At 38.4% G+C, this 19,247-nt stretch overlaps 1 protein-coding gene across 3 annotated transcripts; it reads right to left on the minus strand.

The window, feature by feature from the left end:
• Positions 1 to 1,065: 1,065 nt before the first annotated feature.
• On the minus strand, positions 1,066 to 19,036 carry CFAP206 (cilia and flagella associated protein 206). Of its 3 annotated transcripts, none has more exons than XM_087718779.1 (13): positions 18,927 to 19,036; positions 16,877 to 16,973; positions 15,938 to 16,021; positions 14,681 to 14,771; positions 13,423 to 13,611; positions 11,361 to 11,519; positions 10,578 to 10,786; positions 10,207 to 10,326; positions 5,873 to 6,071; positions 3,982 to 4,122; positions 3,227 to 3,420; positions 2,724 to 2,867; positions 1,066 to 1,354 (listed from the first exon to the last, which is right to left on the minus strand). In XM_087718779.1, the coding sequence occupies exons 2-13, from the start codon at positions 16,970 to 16,972 to the stop codon at positions 1,124 to 1,126; spliced, it is 1,857 nt and encodes a 618-aa protein (XP_087574905.1). In that variant the 5' UTR covers position 16,973; positions 18,927 to 19,036; the 3' UTR covers positions 1,066 to 1,123. The 3 variants fall into 3 exon arrangements, with proteins under 3 accessions (XP_087574905.1, XP_087574903.1, XP_087574904.1); XM_087718777.1 differs by having other exon boundaries at positions 16,865 to 16,973; XM_087718778.1 differs by lacking the exon at positions 18,927 to 19,036 and adding an exon at positions 18,761 to 18,901 and having other exon boundaries at positions 16,865 to 16,973.
• Positions 19,037 to 19,247: the final 211 nt, after the last annotated feature.

The following is a 19,247-nucleotide window of genomic DNA, read 5'->3' on the forward strand; positions in this document are numbered from 1 at the left end:
CCCCCACACGCCTCCAACTCCAGCCCTGCTGCTCTGATAATCATCAAATCGCTAATCCATATGCCAATTATTCCTTTGTGCCCTATGATCATTTATCAATGTGGCCCTTTCCTTTCGCCCCTTGTGCAGGCCTGTTCTAAGGACCAACGGTGTAACCAGCTATCTCCATGGCGATAATTAGCACTATGTAATGCTATGAAGAGGGCTGATGGCGCAATACTGGAAGAAGGAAGACTTGCCTACAACTCAAGAATGGACATTGAAAGTTACAAACTTAGCCGAGATGGCTAAAATATCGGCATATCTTAAAGGTCACTCAAATGAGAGATATAAACGAGACTGGAAAAAATGGATTGACTATATACAAAATAAATACGGGACCAAGAAATTCCAGTTAGCCTATGCTTAAGATCAGAAATGATTTAAATTGTTTAAAGTTAGTTCAGCAAGAAGAAGCTAAGGTCAATGTAGAATGTTATTAATTTCTTTATTTCTTTTTTTCTCAATAGATTTTAGACTGTGCTTGTTAGAAATCCATACCGTGTACGGGTTCTGGGAAGTCGGGGGGGGAGGAGGGGGGGTTGGGGGGGAGGGTGGAGGGAGGAAGGGGTATGCATTAGGCTAGACAAGAATTTGGTGGTAAACTAGAATTATTTTGACATACAGAAAATTGTACTTCGATGTCTTACTGATTGAGGAATGATGAAATGTTTGTCTTAAAAGAAATAAAACTTTTGAACTCGGAAAGAGGGCTGCTGAGAAAATTTAAAAAGTGTGTACAAAATGAACGATTAAAAAAATTAGACTAATCAATCTCCTACAAGAAATGTGAAGAAAAGGAAAATAAGTTAAAAGAATAAGCATTAAGATGCAGCGTATCTTAATTTATATTTGATAAAATTCAATTATCATTTAATACTGGATATCATAGTAGAGGGACAGGTCCGGCCTTGAATAATTTATACTGCATCTTATTATTGATATTTGGAGCACACACACACCCCTCCGTTCCTATTCATTAAACGTATGTCCAACCGTCCAACAACAAAAAAAATGAGAGACTCATTTATATTTTTAAACATTTTAATTTATTGAAATGTTTTTTTTTACTTAAACAACAGAATTATGTTTCATCAACTGCTCTAGTTAAATTCACTTTGGTCATACGAGTAATTGGAGGTGTTCCTCCACGAAGACCAGCTAGGAAAATCTGGGGCTTTGGTACGTTGCTACTGTTCTCTCGCTTAGTTTGTGCGCCAGAATCCTTCAACAAGTATACTTGGCTGCAGTTGTCCCGTCTCATATGACTGAGGTTAGTTTGCATTGAGTGAGTTAGCTTTTGGCGCAAGTTAGCCTGAATACAGAAAAAGAGATGCAACTAAGCAAATGCTAAAATGGCAGTAATTGAAAGCATATACATACACACACACACACTCTAGCTCAGTGTTTCTCAACCTTGGTAACTTGAAGATGTCCGGACTTCAACTCCCAGAATTCCCCAGCCAGCGAATGCTGGCTGGGGAATTCTGGGAGTTGAAGTCCGGACATCTTCAAGTTGCCAAGGTTGAGAAACACTGCTCTAGCTCACTGTTTCTCAACCTTGGGACTTTAAGTCCTGTGGACTTCAACTCCCAGAATCCCCCAGCCAGCTGTGCTGGCTGGGGGATTCTGGGAGTTGAAGTCCACAGGACTTAAAGTCGCCAAGGTTGAGAAACAGTGTTTTAGAAGAGAAGCAAGAAAGCAGGAGGAGTCATGGCTGGGCTGGCACCCGGGATTGGCACTCAAGTGCTCACAGGCATCAGCACGGAATTCTGGGAGTTGAAGTCTACAGGATTTAAAGTCGCCAAGGTTGAGAAACACTGCTCTAGCTATAAATTGACGTCAACTAGCTTGTTAATAGGAAATAACCATTTTGAGACGTTTTCTATCTGTTTTAAAATTGGGACAGTCTAGACTTTTCTCTTGTAATAGGGCAAAGGCAGAACGGGCATCTGTTTAACTCAGTCAAATTTGTATGAATTAAATTTCCAGTTGATCTACTGGGAAATATAGATTCAAGAACCTCACTCAATCCTCTCTAGTTTCCTATTTAAAAATAAAGATTGACTTCATTCTTGAGAATCCATTGGCTTATAAACACACTGTACCGTTTTGAAGTAGCATAGCTTTCTTCTTACATGTTAAAAAGAACAAGGGCAATTTATGCCATGTTAATTTATTAAATGAATATCCTGCCTTTCCATTACAAAGATTCAAAAGTACGTTTACTTTTTAAAAACACTTAAAAATTAAAGTAGTGCAAGAGCAAGCAAGATCAGATCTTATGGAAAACTTGTAGAAAATTGTTTTAAACTGGAGCTCAAACTCTTAAAATTAATTAACATGTCAAACTTAAATACTTCACATAGCTGCAGAGAATATTTCAAACATGGAGTATAAATAAATAAAAAGTTTGTTCTGCATATTGTATAAATGATTATTCTCAATCTTTGTGGTTCACATTTCTTGCAAATAATCAGTCAAGGCTCCAGCTTCATTGGTTATAATAGGGTTTTTTTAAAGACAAACTAGACAAAATAATCTGAATATTTTGTCTCATAATCTCAGGACTAGACATTTTGTTCAACTGGAAAATCGAGAATTCCATTAATTAATGGGCCACCTGAGATTGTGGAACAAAAATTCCAGCCCTTTTAGTTCAATTATCAGGCTAGGATACAGACCAGTTTGATGGCTTTTCTCCTCAACTCCCATTCATTCCACTCATAATTCTTCACAATTGTTGGTGGCAAAATGTGGGTATCAGTCTGAGTACTGCAGTCACTTTTTGAGATTGGCTGAAGTAAATGCTTCTCTTTCATTCTAAACTGGAACAATAGCAAGAATAAAAACAAACTTAATGTTATTCTCATCCCCTTTCCATGATTTTGGGACCAATGTCACAGAAACTCAGTCTGATTTTTTTAAAGAAAATGTTTTTGGTGATATAGCTGACTCTGATTTCTTCTCATTAAGCATGCTTGAGAAGAATATCAGTAATCGATTGCTTAGCATATTTCAAATTGGAAAGTCTGCAGAGCTAAACTCACTGCCAATAGTGCAGACATCACCACTCCACTAAGTTCCACCTTTGCTTTGAGAGATATTCTAGCCTGCTTCCTAGAACAGGTATTTTCCAGCAGGGCCTCTTTAAATCAATCATTGAAGAATATAATGGAGAATATACCTGAGAATAAGGAGCCAGGTATTCAAACTGATGGTGAAGCTCAAGCAGCTGAATAAGCTCTGCACATTCCTTTGCTTTTTCTGCTATCATCTTAATATATTTATCTGGTCTCTTGGCAAACATATATGCAGCTTCCTTAGAATTAAAAGAATAATATCTCTCCTTATGTTTCAAGACTCCAATGGAAGGATTTCCTAAAAAAAAATGAAAAGCACAAAACATTCACTATATGTATCTCTACACATAATTTTCTTAATTTTTGAATGAAGAAAGCATGCAATATACTGATCTTTTTTTTAAAAAGTCCAAATTTTACACAGTTCCCCCCTGCTTCTTGTTTTTCAGCTGTGTTCTTAAAATAAGAGGGGGTGAGAAGAGGAAAAAAGAGGGAGACAGAAAGACACCTAATATGATGTGGCTGCACAGCAAATAGCATCTCAAATAGCAATTATTATGCTTCATTCATATCACGCTCATGAAACTGAGAAGTGTCCTAGATTAGGGGAATCCAATCTTGGCAATTTAAACCTGGCGGCTTCAACTCCCAGAATTCTGGGAGTTGAAGTCCTCCAGGCTTAAAGTTGCCAAGGTTGGAGACCCCTGTCCTAAGATATCATTGTCTTCCATTTATAACCATATCATACGATCTGATCTTTAAATATATTTTATTTAAATATATAACTGATCTTTAAATATATTATATTTTTATTATATTTAAATATATTACATTTAAAGCAAGAATTATCTATGATTACCTGGGATGAGAAGGCCATCATAAACAGCAAAAGTGTATGCACAAAACCCGTGATACTGGAACAGCAGTTGGCTAAAATTAATTGTACTTTCTGGAAAGAACCATTCTTCTCTGCCAAAATCAGCAGGATTTACTTTCTCATCTAAAAAGAATAAATTGAGAAGAATATAAATTAAAGTCTTGGCCAGTATAGGGTACCTAAGGGCCTGTAGTATTCCCTGGGATATTCTCATCAATGTCTTCAAAAGAGATATGTATAATAGATCCAGGGGTGGGTTTCAACCGGTTCGCGGCAGTCCCCGCGAACCGGTTGATCGGCGAACCCGGAAGTAAGTAACTTCCGGGAACGGCAAAGGGCCAACCCGCCCGCCCGCGTTCCTTACCCGGTTTTGACGAGTTCTGCGCTTCCACGCATGCGCAGGACGCATACAGCACCTGCGCGATCCTCCAGGAGCAGCTGGAGCATCGCACAGATGCTAGTACGCATGCATGCGCTGCGCGCGTACACGAGGACGCCGCCGAACCGGTTGGAACGGGGCGAGAAACCCACCCCTGAATAGATCATACATTAATGATTCCATGCGCAGAACAGCTAGCTTAAAATGTCTGGATACAGAAAGAAAGAAGGTGGCTCTTTTATAAATGTGGGTCAGGGCAGCTGAAAGGATGCATAAGAATATAGAGGTGGACAGAATTTTGGGATCTGACAGCAGTGGCAATTAAGGGGATGGAGAAAGGGAAGAAAAGGCATTGGGAAAATCAAGTAGTGGATATACTGAGCTGAGAAACAGGCAGCTGCAGCAATAGAAATTGAGGGAAGTAGAGAAAAAATTAGGTAGAGCTGCTGGCAGCAGAGACTCAATGGAGGTAGAAAAGAGAGGTGCCAATAAGATGAAATCTGGTATATATTATAGTGTAAAAAGAGTTGCTGAGTAAAGGAATGATGAAGCAACATGTAAAATCACTATGGAATCCCTACAGGTTTATTTTTGGCACAAACTCAAGAGGATTAAAACCTTCAGGGTTTTGTTTTTGCTGAACCATGACTCATCTAGAACACGAATGAAGGCAAATATACGTGTCCCAGGATAATGTGGCAGATAATGATGATCCTGCATCATCTAGAACAGTCTGGGTTTGTTCCAGAAGCTTCAGAGCACAGCGTTTGTTTCAGGTGGGAAGCTAAATACATTTTTTTTCTATTTTGCGCTCATTTTTCATATTTAACATTGCGATGCCTTCTCCTGAGGGACAAAAAGTTCACAATCATTTTTTTTCTATCCTGAACCAATTCCAATTTAAGCCACAGAGCTAGGTTGTCAACATTTCTTTAAAATATCAATGTAGTTAAGAAAAATATGACTGCAAAAACAAATCTATAAAATTTAAGGATACAACGAGAGATTCTTGATATTATATGGCTAAGGACATGAGGCCTGCTACTTTTATTTTTTTCCCCAGACTTCACAATTCAAAGAATAAAGGTAAAGCTAAAGGTTCTCCTCACGCATATGTGCTAGTGCTTCTCGACTCTAGGGAGCGGTGCTCATCTCCATTTCAAAGCCAAAGAGCCAGCACTGTCCAAAGACATCTCCGTGGTCATGTGGCCAGCATGACTAAATGACAAAGGCTCACGGAACGCTGTTACCTTCCCACCAAAGTGATCCCTATTTTTCCACATGCATTTTTTCATGCTTTCGAACTGCTAGCTTGGCAGAAGCTGGGACAAGTAACGGGAGCTCACTCCGTTACATGGCACTAGGGATTTGAACCGCTGAACTGCCGACTTTTCTGATCGACAAGCTCAACGTTTTAGCCACTGAGCCACTGCGTCCTTCCCAAATTCAAATAATATGTAACAGCTTAAGTTTTTATTTACTCCTTCTACTTACCTGCATGCTTTAGTAACCTTTCTTCATCAGTTTTGATAACAAGGCCTTCAAGAAGAGGCACTATTAACTCTTCAGGAAAGATTAATGTGTGGGTTTCTAAGAACTGCTGGAGACTGACGGTCAAATTATTGAGGAAACTGAGCACCAATATTTCATCTTGAAAACTGGTCCAAAGGTTAGAAAGTCCAATAAATGCAGGCTAGAAGGAAAAAGATACATATAAAAATAGTTTCTATTATGGCTGCAAAACTATATTGTCCATTTGTCAAAAGTATGCAGAACCTATTTTGTACACACATTGTATATAAGGTATGTCCAGCAAAAATGTATGTAAGTGGTGCGTTTGTGAATGTATATAGGTAGTTTTCGTCTTACGACTGTGATTGAACCCAAATTTTTTATTGCTAAGCAAGACAGTTATTAAGTGATTTCTGACCCATTTTATGATTTTTTTTGCCAGGGTTGTTAAGTCAGTAGCTCAGTTGTTAAGTGAATCTGGCTTCCCCATTGACTTTGCTTGTCAGAAAGTCACAAAAAATGACCCTGGGACACTGCCACTGTCACAAATATATGCCAGGTGCCAAGCGTCTGAATTTTGATGTGACCACAGCTTTGCTTCAATAGTTGTAAGTGTGAAAAATGGTCATAAATAACCTTTTACAGTGCTGCTGTAACTTCGAGTGGTCACTAAGTGAATGGTTGTAAGTCAAGGGCTACCTGTGAATGGATTGGGGAGGTACCTTTAAGGATAATCCAGACATACTGTCAGAAGTGCTGTGTTCAGATCTCCTGCAGGTGCTTTAAAAGTTAAACAAAGCGATTGATGCATTTGTGGGGGGCATATATAGTTAACTTTAAAGCCCTACATGGCTCAGGACCCAGATATCTACGAGACCGTCTTCTGCCGCACACCTCCCTAAGACCATCGGCTGGCGGCTCCTCGGAGGAGGGCCTTCTCTTTTGCTGCTCTGGCCCTATGGAATGAACTACCCCCAGAGATCCGGACCCTACCCACTCTCATGGCCTTCCGAAAAGCTATTAAAACCTGGCTATTCCGACAGGCCTGGGGCTGTTGACCTCTTGACCGAGGTCCAGCCCCACTTAGACTGGGTGCATGATGTGTTTCTTTTAATCTGTTCTTTTCTGTTTGTCTTTTTTAACCTTTTTCCTAAAATTTTATTTCTGTAAGCCGCCCGGAGTCCTTCGGGATTGGGCGGCCTACAAATTTAATAAATAGAAAATAGAATAGAAATAGTTGAGCAATTATTCTTTGGTTGGCAAATTACACATAGGGCAGGTAGGCAGAAAATGTTCTGGGGGAAATTCAATTCGAGAAAACAAGATAAAGACCTTGAAAGCTTCGACATCATGTTCCTGGAATGAGGAACAATAAGACGACTCTGGCCAGGGGGCGTAATATATGATCAGAATTCAGAATGGAGAGATACTTGGAGTTTGTGCCTGTGGGCTCTAAATACATTTCAACTGGTTTGAACAGGATGCTGGTGAAGAACCCTACAGGGTAACAAAATATAAGCTGAAGGTGGAAGGTGCAAAACAGGCCATATGACTCAGTTCTGGATTAGGATTAGAAAACAGAAGATTTGCCAGGAGACAATTGCAATAATCTAATTGAGAAACAACCAGAGCCTGCATCAATAAAGCTACAACTTCTCTATCAAGTTCATTGGATTCAATACTCATCAAGTGAATATCTGTGCCCTTGCTATAAACCTTAAAAGGGTTCAGAGTGAGCTTATCACAAGGCAAGATATTGAAACTGCAGAAAAGATATATCTAGTATGTTAGAATGTTAAAGCTTTAGTCTGGCAAGATACAGTCTATTAGATGCAAGCAAATAAAGGAAAGGGCTTGGCTGGATTTCTCTGTGTTGTCTTTGGGTCTGATGGTGGCCTTGCCTCATAACTATGAGATTCAGCTCCAATTGCCATCATAAATCAAGGACTACTTGTATTGTTTTAAACTTCAGTTATCCAACCAGTTATGCAGGAGTTGATAATTATAGAAACTGAGATTAAATAAATAAGAGCATAATGGATGACAGAATAGGAGCTGGAACTAATCCCCAATGGATATCTCCATTGCAAAAGAACTGGAAGACAAAGAAGACTTGAACTAATGCAATGCTTAGCCAATGATGTTCAGGGCGTATAACGTAGACGCCAATATCTGTTAATCAAAAGTATTAAACATTGCCATTAGGTCCAAAAAAGACCAACATCAATGTAAAATGTTGGGACTTCACCCAAAGAGTATCATTTAGTACTCTGGACAGCACTGAGTTGAATGACCTGCCCCAAATCTTGGATTAATTGGAAAAACAAGGCCACTGTAAGACAAAGGAACAATTGCGAGAAGACAATTGACTCAAAAACTCGAATAAAAAGAGAAACAGAGATACAGGTCAGTAAGTTTAGTTAGTAATATTATAGTATTATATCTTAGCTATGTTGGCATATTTGTAACAATTTGTAATATCACTGTGGAGGTTGAGTTATGTTTTAGACATAAATATGAATCCAGTCTATGCCTGCAAAACAATTCCTTATCAGTCTGATGCAGAACTCACAATTTTAGATCAGCATTTTAGATCCGCATTTTAAGTGTACATTCTCTGTATTCAAGTTAAGTATTTGATTTCCAATAGTATTGTTCTTATTTACAATGCCACAAAACAGTGTAATTCATCCTGTTATATGTGTGATGAATTAACATTTAAATTTCCAAAACAAAGCTTGTCAAAAAATGCAATAAACATTATTTTGGGTGTAAAGTGAATGACCAACATAAGAACTGGGGAACTGGGCCCTTCACATTTGTTGTATAATATGTACTAGACTTTTAACATGACAGTTAGAACATTCACACCATATGCCGTTCTCTGTTTCCATGATTGGAGGAAGACCCAAAAATTATATTTTTTGCCTAAAAAGCACAATAGGAATCACTTGTAACAGAAAGAATGCTATGAAATATCAGTTTACCATCTGGAATGAGGGCCTGTCCCACATAATGAGTGTTGTGTAGTGGACTTTCATAGGCAAGAACCAGACCAGCATAGCTGCAACAGTATTTATTGACTCAAAAATGGAACTGAGGAATTGCAGGCAAATGTCTATGATTTATACTCTAAGCCCACAAGTCCTGAACCAATCATAGAACTAGAAAAAGCCAGCCCAAATATAAATGTTCTCATTTTCTCTCCAAAACAGTTGGGGTCATCTAAAGGTTAGTTTCACTTTAGCACAGTTAACAGTTAGGATCATCTAAAGGTTAGTTTCATTTTAGCACAGTTAACACAACTATACACATTCAATACATAGCAATGAGAAGTTGTCTATACCAAAGTCTCCATAAAATAAAATAAAATAAAATAAAATAAATAAATAATAAAATAAAATAAATAAAATAAATAAAATAAATAAAATAAATAAAATAAATAAAATAAATAAAATAAATAAAATAAATAAAATAAATAAAATAAATAAAATAAATAAAATAAATAAAATAAATAAAATAAATAAAATAAATAAAATAAATAAAATAAATAAAATAAATAAAATAAATAAAATAAATAAAATAAATAAAATAAATAAAATAAATAAAATAAATAAAATAAATAAAATAAAATAAAAGTCTCTTTTCCACATCAAACTTGGGCTTATGAAAACTCAGTAAAAGCAATGAATAAAATTGCAATTGGATTCAGTTACTGGAGGAATACATTTCCCAGGGTTAGTGATGTTAAATTTAAGGAAGATATCTTTGTAGCTCCCCGGATTAAAAAATAATAATAAAACATGACAAATTGGACGCCCTTGATGAAGTACTAAGTGAGATTGGAAATGCTTCATGGCAATTATTCAAAAGCAATTGCAAAAATCTTTAGGGAAATTATAAAGCAGAAAGCTATTGCGTAATAGTGCTATTGCTATTATTGATGTCGTACCAAGTTATGCAATATAACATATCATTGAAAGTTCATTTCTCAGACTCTCACAAGCACAGTCAATGATTTTATCAGGCCTTTTCAAAGATGGCAAAGCATCCCAAAGGCAAGCGGAGACTTGATATGCTGGCTGACTACTGCTAGATCTTTGGGAGAGATATTCCTAAAGTCAAATTCAGCAGCAAATCAAATGTTGCTTCTTTTAGATATCAGTATTCTTATTTTAATAAACTTTTAAATATAGGCTATTATCAAAGTAAAGTTGTGTGTCATTCAAAAACCCTGCTGCACAGATTGGGTGAATCTATCAACTGGTAAGTAAAAGTTTATAATTTCAGAAAATTCTTGAAATTCAGAAACTCACGTAAACAAGAGACGTGGGCACTGCTGTTTTTGACTTAACAATGTTGTTGATCTGTTCCATCTCAGCTGCAAATTCCTTTTGCATCAGTTCAACTTCTTGTGCACATGTGATCACATCGGACTGAAAATATATGTTAGAGGTGGCAGATATACCGTTTGTAGGAAATCATAAAAGTCATATCGGGTTGCTTAATAAACAAAAACATACTTTGTAGATTGGACCATTTCATATTTTTTTTAAAATGAGAACACGAGAATGCCGTACCTTCTTATTTCAGCTAAAAATGATTTGGCATCACTCAAATTTTGCCCATCTTTCATTAAGACAGTTTTAGCTACATTGAATGTTTGCAACGTGTAATGGAATCTTACCAGAATAATGCAGAGGAAAGCTTCATGTTGTCTGACATTGTAGAGGGCTTCTTTCAACATTGTCTGCCCAAGCTCCACGTCACCATTTCGACTCTGGTGCATCATTTCAATCAAGGCTGTGTATCGGTAAGCCAGGTGTTGGGAAGCGTGCAGTTCAACGTCTATATGATGGCTAGCTGCTGGGATAGCTTCATTCAGAATCATTGGCACTGTTGACACACAGTTTATCTCAAAGTTCTATTTCTTTAATTAGAAATACATTTTCCTCACATGCCCAGATCTAAAGTATTATTCAAAGAGCACTGTCCATCCCTTAGGTGTACACTTGAGCTTTTGAGAAGTCCTTTCCCCTATAGCCTCCTACATGCTTCAGAAAGTGTCCCCAGAAGCTGAGGAGATTCTCCCATAATGTCTACAACAAACACAAAAGGTTAAATGTGAAAGGGAAAGTCACACATTGGTGAATGTGCAGAAGGACTTCAGGTACATCCACAGACCTCCTTGGATTGTGCTTTAAATCAATTAGACATAGATAAGAAATATTCTACCAAATTTTCTGTCTTTGGGGAAAAAACCTATGATCAGATTGTTCTGGAGGATAATCAGAGAAAAATAACTTAACATTGGTTGGGAGGGGGGGGAAATGAAAGGTAATTGTCATCTTAAGCAGCTCTCCTGAAGCTCTTAAACAATTCCGAGCAGCCCTGAACATTTCTGATATGTTCAAAAGTAGGTTAAGTATGTATTTTCTGCACTTACATTAGTAAATAGGTATTCACTTACAGTCATCAATGCCTTCGCCGCCTTTCCCATTGTCCTTGTTGAACAATCGAATTCCTGTGACAATCATGGTGAGTTCTTTCAATTGCTGTTCTTTCTCTTTTTTACTTAGAGAGAGGAAAGCTGCAAGCTCTGTTTGAGGAAATACACTCTGCAGGGCAGCTGGTGAAATATTAAATATGCAGAGTCAGATCACGAAAAACACTGACTTCCAAGGGAAAACGGACGGTAATGCCTGTTTGAAAACAGACCATCTCTAAACTCTACCCTACGCCTAGCACAATATAATTCTTGCTCATTTTTTAATTCTGCTATTGAAATACCGCAATTTTTTGTTTTGATTTTAACATTGTTAATGTTTAACATGTGGAGCTTCAGAAAAAAATCAGTTAAGTAGCCATTATTTCATTGAGCAAATGTAAAGACAAGCTTGGAGACTTGTTGGTATATCAATTGTCCTACAGTCCAGAAAAATCCTTTCTGGAGCTCCTGAAAATGGGTTCTGGCTTAGTGGTGGACAACTTCTGCCTTTAAGTGCTGGGCGATTTTAATCGCCTTGACCTGAAGGCCAGTTCCAACAATGCCCAGGAATGTATGTGCTCTATGGCAACCATAGACTTCTTTAAAATAGTCATAGGTTCAACACATATATGATCATGCATGTAATGTTTGTTTCAGAATGGAGGTTACATGATCCGTGGAGGAGTTTTGTCATGACCATATCACATGCTGATTGTTAGCCACTCAGGATCTCCACGGAACAGGAGAACCTACCAGTATTTGAGTGATCAGTCCCACATGCCTAAAAAATCCAAAGTTTCCAGAAAGCCCCATGAGAATTCTCAGCTGTGTAGCAGGCAATTCTATGCAGCGCAGAGCGCCATTCACAGGCATTTTGAAGGCGCCAAGCCGCAGGAGCCAGGCAACGGCGAACAGGCGCTCACGCGACTTGGCGATACCCCTAGGTCAGTGAATGGTGCTGTGCCCGGCTGGAAAGGGAGTTTGCCGGGTGGCTGCTCGTGAGCATGGTCGCTTCATGGCTGCTGTGTTGCGCTGCTGCGACAGTGCAACACAGCCATTCGCCCATGAGGCTGTGCCCGGCTCTTTGAGAGCCCGCTCGCAAGAGAGCAGTCGCCCGGCAACCCCAAAACAATGAACCCTCCTCTCATAATAAGGCCCAAGCCATATTTTGTGGGTAAAAAGAAAATAAGACCCTGTCTTATTTTCAGGGAAATACGGTAGGTGGTTTCAGTCTGGGGTAATGGGAATCAAGAGGTTAACCTGATGGATTGTGATTTGCAAGATGCTACAGAGGTTAGTCATCCCTCCTCTGCTCTTTAACATCTGTATGAAACTACCAGAAGATGCCACATAATAGTTTGGGGTGCAGTATCATCAGTTTGCTAGTAATTGAATCAGTGGTGATGAGACAGCAGGCTACTAAAGGGAATCCTCACTGACTGTAATTGGGACCAGGAATTCCATCACTAAGAGATGTGGTCATAAGTCACAACAGCATATGATCATGCTAACTTATGCACCCCATGCTCACATAATCTCCATTTGCTTCTTCCTGCTTCTCCCTTGACTTTGCTTGTTGGAAGCTGGATGTTAAAACACGACACCTATACCACCCTAGAACGTAGTGCTCTGCACCATTGCAATATTTATGTTCCCATGAAACAATTTTTAGTTTTCAGAAAGCAACTAGGAAAGATGAGAATAGTTTCTTTGTGGCTGTTGCAATGCAAGGGGACGCATTGTTGGAGGCAATCTGCTGACTCTATAAATAAACTGCTTAGAGAGGTGGTAAAGCACTATGAAGCGGTATATAAGTCTAAAGTCCTATATTGCTTACATGTAGACATTTGTAAATGTGTGGCTAGATAGAGACGAGGAAGAGGCAGAGACAGAGAATATTTTAATATTCCAGCTAAAGCTGAAGGACAGCATTGAAAGTGATATTTATTTTTTTCCTAATATCTCCTTGAGTAACCACTGTAGTAAAATCACTATATGCAATATTACTAAAAAGCTGTATGTTATATTTGGACATTTTACTAACCAGTTGCCTCTCTAATGACTTTGATGTCTGTAGGAGATCCAAGGCCAGACCGTAGCAGCACATAGCTGACAATCTTTCGATAAACACTTTCTAATTCTTCTCTGGTACGAGCTCGATTATCGGTAATTTCTCTAGATACTGGAGCAAGCCTGGAGTCTAGAACACGATGCTGTTCCCTAATTAACTCAACTAAGAGAAAGCACAAAACCAATGCATGAAGGCTATTCCAATCTCTACTATTAAGCTGTAAGTCAACATATCACAATATATTTTAAGAGAGACTTTCTCTCACTGGTCTTAGCATTCTGCAGTTACAATTTCTATTCAAATCACAGGGAAAGCAAAGGGCTATAACAGAGACATAAAAAAAGACTTTAGAGTACAGTATAGCTACGTAAAGGTACCACATCTTAACATACTCAACTCTTCCCACACATTCATTTTGCTACAGTACTACTATAATAATCCTACCAAGTTATCCTAATCGCACAGTAGGGTAGGGTTCCTCACTGAGTTAAAACAGGTTGAATAATATTTTACAATTGGTAATTACACAACATATTGGATCATTAGAATAAAATGTACCTGTTTTATCAATTTATAATGTTTTCAGGCATGGTGGCTCAGTGGCTTAAAATGATCGGGGAAGGTCCTGGGGATTCAAATCTTACTACGTAACAGAGTAAGCTTCCTTCACTTGCCTAAGCTCCTACCAATCTAGCAGTTTGAAAGCGTGTAAATGCAAATAGATAAATAGGTACCACTTCTTTGGGAAGATATTAGTGTTCCATGTTTTGCCAAATGCTTTGCGTTGCAGCATGATGCCATGCTGGTCACAAACATCTTCAGACAGCGCTGGCTCACTGGCTTAAGAAAACGGAGATGAGCACTGGCCCATAAAATTGACTATGACTAGTGGAATAAAACCAGCAAGGATACCCTTACCTTTATAATGTTTTCAGGATTTCAAGACTATTAAATTAAAGATTATTAATGCTAGGCAAAATACAGGTTGGTGATATTTGAAGACACTTCATTTATAACTTCCTTGTTTTCATTTGTGTGTGTGATTGTTTAATACTTTACTTACTTTTACTCTCGATATTAATATTACAAATATTTTGATAAACAAAAATTGATGTTTTACTAGGCAAAAAGCCTCATTAAAATCTAAATTTTAACCTAATGTAAGCATGACTGAGAATACATTACCAGAGTAATATATTCACAATATATAGCTTTACCACAAAGTGCTTACCTCGATTTGTATAGTTCATATCAAAATAAACTTGCATCTTAATTGTGTTCAAGGATGGATTTTTAACATCAAGAAGTCTTTCAACACAAAGCTGAAAAGAGACACTGTTGAAATAAGTTATTTCAAGCTACCTTGCAAAGGATGAAAACAGTATTTTTCTGGATACAGCCATCATTATTAATCTCTTGGCTCAAAATTTATATACTGGAATCAAACACTATCACACCAATGGAAATATAAGGCAAATCTCATATATATCTGCAAGCTGCTCATGTAATGTTCTGGTAAAGAAGAAACCTAGTTCATGAGTATAACAGTATAGGACATCTCTGACAATCTTTTAAAATCAACACAATGAAAACTGTATTATTGTATTTTAATAGTAGTACTGTTACTGTTAAGTACCAGCCTCTTCTTTTTACTAAAGCAGACTAGAATTATAAGGGAAATCTCATGTAACTTCCTTCAACACACTCAAAAATCTAGCATCTGCTCTAAAACATTCTGTTTCATTTGGAAATGTATGCCTTTGTTCTTTGGATGTCCCACACACTTCAGAAAGGCCCAAGTTGGATTTGTGTAGTTATTTTTAGAAATCAATTTGCATAAGAATGATTTTTAAATTCAAAGCACTGTGGCGGAAAACATTGAATGTAACATGTTAATCACATTTTCATTATATTTTTACACACAGACCTGGTCTTGAGGAATAGTGGGGATAGTTCCAACGTATAGTTAGAAAATAATCTAATAATGGATTCATATCAAATTAGTTTAAGAAGATGTTTAAATAATACTGCAACGGTGCACTTCCTCCTTTCTTTCTTTCATAGAAGCTGTCTGCAAATATTTGGCTTCATCTTCTGTGCAACTCTTGCACAATCTTCAAGGATTCTTAGTGCTGCCTGCAGACCACTCACAGCTCACCACTACAATGACTACTTCTGGATGGGACTGCCCCCTTTTCTCTGAAGCTTCTCACTACAGGCATTCACAGCTGATGCTACTCTTGCAAGCAGGAAGACAGTAATCTCTATGGAATAAAGGACTTGTGAAGAGAAGTGAGCAATCATAGGATGATGATAAGGTCTATAATCTCACATCCAAACTTGCTTAAATTCAAGGTCCCAGGATTTTTAATTTTTTAAGAATAATTTTATACTGGAGTACTACTCCCAAAAATAATATATATATATATATTGGATATAGATAAAATTGAACAGAATCCTTTGCATAAGTTGCAAAGCAGGTATTTACCTGAATAAGTTTCTGTACATCAGCCTTTGTTAGAGTTTTATCCACATTAAATTCATTTTTTGGATCCAGTACAACAGCTTTCACCTGTTGAAAAATGACAAAGACGTTTCCTGATTAATTTGTTTCTTTTACACTTATTTAGGATTAAAGAGTACTTAGCAATTCCTAATTTAAATCTTACACTTAAATCTTATCTTTAAATTAAGAAGATTCAGCACCAGTGAATTAGTTTTATGTTTGAACTGCAATCTGGTTAAAGTTTAATAAATGACGATTTCATCACTAGATAGACAGAATCGTCCGAAAAAAGATGAAACTATATTACGTAACTGGTTGATAGGAGCTGAGTGACATGTTTTATTCTTCATTCAATGATGAAAACTTTAAATGGCTTTCACTTCTTCCATACTGAAAGCCACATTCAGCTTTGAAGCTGGGAGACCATAAAATCTTTTCATTGACACAAAAGCCATATGGATGACTTTGGGCCAGTTATTTTCTCTTCCCTAAATGGGAACTTGAAAAATATCTATCTATCAACTCCCACTGGATCAAATATTAAATTAAGGTCCATTAACTTCAATGAAGACGACTTTGTCCTGTAGTGAACTAATTCAGGCTAATAATATTAACTTTTTAAAACCAATATATCTAAACATTTTGTGATTTAATGTCTTTCATATAGTCCCAACACACCACTCAAAAACCAGGTAGGCACCTCCAGTTAAAAAGAGCTAAGCACCCAATATTTAAATCAGTGTTTCTCAACCTTAGCAACTTGAAGATGTCCGGACTTCAACTCCCAGAATTCCCCAGCCAGCGAATGCTGGCTGGGGAATTCTGGGAGTTGAAGTCCGGACATCTTCAAGTTGCCAAGGTTGAGAAACACTGATTTAAATAGAGAAGATTGATTATTTATGCTTTTACCATGAATGCTACCAGAGTTTCTGTTACATTTTGTCCTTTCATTGCACATTCTTGTCCTATTTCACGGATGATGTTCTTGATGACATTTTCAGCTTGACAGTGAGACATCCTGCAACAATAAAAAAGGAAGATGGACATTTGTCCTATTACTATTTTCAAACTCGCTTTTATTGACAATACTGCATATTTAAAGACCTCCAGCCTATCAAAATTTCAAGGGTATCTTAGCCAAAAGAATGGCATCATTAATGGCCATCAGGAAAAACAATCAGAAAAGTTTAGCCAAATAGCTCTTGTTTGTTATATAAAGCTTATCACACCAAGCAGACTATGGCTTAATGCTCTGACAATGTAAGAAGTGTAGCATCATGGAAGAGGGTGTGTTTCCAGTTCAGTCTTTTACATCTTTAGCTGGAGAAGGAGTCTATCTGTCCAAAGTGCTAGGAAGATGGATCAACAGCCTGCATCCATACATTGTAATTTCAACATTTTTGGCATCATATACAATAGTGGTGTTGCTGCCAATATCAGCAGAAGGCCAAAAACCTTAGCAAGTGAAGGAATGCTTAGCAAGTGATGATCTTCATCAGTGGTGCCCTTGGATTAACTCTTACTTCATATCTTCCGATGCCCTTTTCTCCATTTAACTAGCTTTTAAAAATAATTCTAGTTAACTAGTTGAACTATTTTTAACTAACCTATATGACCACTGATTTCTCAAATCCAAAAGAGTTCATTAAATGAATTATTACGGTTCATATACAGTCACAGTATGAATGTAGGACCTTTACAATGCCTACCCAGAACACCACTAAAATACCAAAACAGTATGATTTCAGACAGATTTCTGATTGGGTCATCAGAAAAACCTGCACAAATGTACAGCGTGGCACTTCCAATTTCATGTGATGATGGTTCTAGCAATGTAATTAAGACCATGCATTTTCTGCTCCCTAGATCTTTCTCACTGCCCACTTCCCAAATCCATGAAACATTGCCATGCAGCGGCTTTGTTAACTTCCCAGAGGTACCTGAAAAATCAAAGATGAGCATTCAAGGTGGATCTACAGGTGGGAAAGAGTTAAACCAAGGTGGATCTACAGGTAGGAAACTGAGCACCATGTATTCACTTACAGAAGTTATTCAGGAACAGAGGAGGCACAAGACCCCCAAAAGACCTTCCCACCGCCCTTCCAGCTTAGAATCATACTGCTTTTCTCCTTTCTGCAACTGTTGCGTCCAGAAAACACGTATCCAACCCATTGTGACCCCCATGGACAACGTTCCTCCAGGCCTTCCTGTCCTCTACCATCCTCTGGAGTCCATTTAAGCACATGCCTACTGCTTCAGTGACACCATCCAGCCACTTCCTTCTCTGAGCCAAGGTGGCGCAGTGGTAAAATGCAGCATTGCAGGCTACTTTAGCTGACTGCAGTTCAGCAGTTCGGCTGTTCAAATCCCACCAGGCTCAAGGTTGACTCAGCCTTCCATCCTTCCGAGGTGGGTAAAATGAGGACCCGGATTGTTGTTGGGGGCAATATGCTGACTCTGTAAACCGCTTAGAGAGGGCTGAAAGCCCTATGAAGTGGTATATAAGTCTAACTATTGCTACTATTGTTGTCCCCTTCTTCTTCTGCCCTCAATCTTTCCCATCATTAGGCTCTTCTCCAGTGAGTCATTATGGCATTATAGGTAGTGGGCGGGTGTGGAGGGGGCAAAGCCTAAAATAAGAAAGGGGGAGGCACACCCTGAACGCAGAATCCTGGCACTGCTTATTAAAATAAATTCAGAGTCACAGACATTAGGCAACTTTTATTGGGGAGGGGGGGAAGCAAATCTGATTTCCATGTATAATTCCACAAATGAGAGAGTGTGATTGCACAGTCCCATTCTTACCTGGAAGTATCCTAGGAAATCGGGGCAGGTAACGTCAGGACACCTATGCTTTCCCAGTGCATAGGTTGTGCCACGGAAACCGCTCGGTCTCTTTAAAAGGTGTTTCAAGGGTCGCTAGAAAGCCGACTGACGACCGGTCCGCCTTTGTGCGACGTTGGTCATTTACCTTTTGCACCGCTCTGACGAAACCAAAAGGAAGGTCGGACGGGATTACTTTCCACTCCCACCTTCTCCACGATCGACTTTCTCCCCTTCGTTCCCAAGAAGCGTGTTGATCCATGGACCGGTCTTTCGTTTCCATGGAGACCGCAGGCGCTTAGCCAATAGAGCGCCGCGGACCGAATGGAGGGAGGGGCTAACGAGCCTCTCTCCATGACTTATCTCCTGTTGATTCTCCCCGGTCTCTTTCTCCTCACCGTCCTAAATCGGGATCTCGGCCAGATCTCTTTCCCCCACCTTATATTGGGGGGGGGGGGGGTGTCAATCC

Source organism: Thamnophis sirtalis, unplaced genomic scaffold (genome assembly GCF_051295495.1).
Source record: "Thamnophis sirtalis isolate CommonGarterSnake01/CBP01778 unplaced genomic scaffold, rThaSir2_p1.2 scaffold_6, whole genome shotgun sequence".
In the NCBI taxonomy this organism is placed as follows: Eukaryota; Metazoa; Chordata; class Lepidosauria; order Squamata; family Natricidae; genus Thamnophis; species Thamnophis sirtalis.

Excerpts from the sequence above, each read along its gene's own strand:
- CFAP206 (XM_087718777.1), bottom strand. The coding sequence starts at position 16,972 with ATGTCTCACTGTCAAGCTGAAAATGTCATCAAGAACATCATCCGTGAA. Across the intron at positions 13,612-14,680 it reads TATGAACTATACAAATCGAG|TTGAGTTAATTAGGGAACAG; the intron begins GTAAGCACTTTG and ends GCTTTCTCTTAG. Across the intron at positions 1,355-2,723 it reads GGAGAAAAGCCATCAAACTG|GCTAACTTGCGCCAAAAGCT; the intron begins GTCTGTATCCTA and ends TTCTGTATTCAG.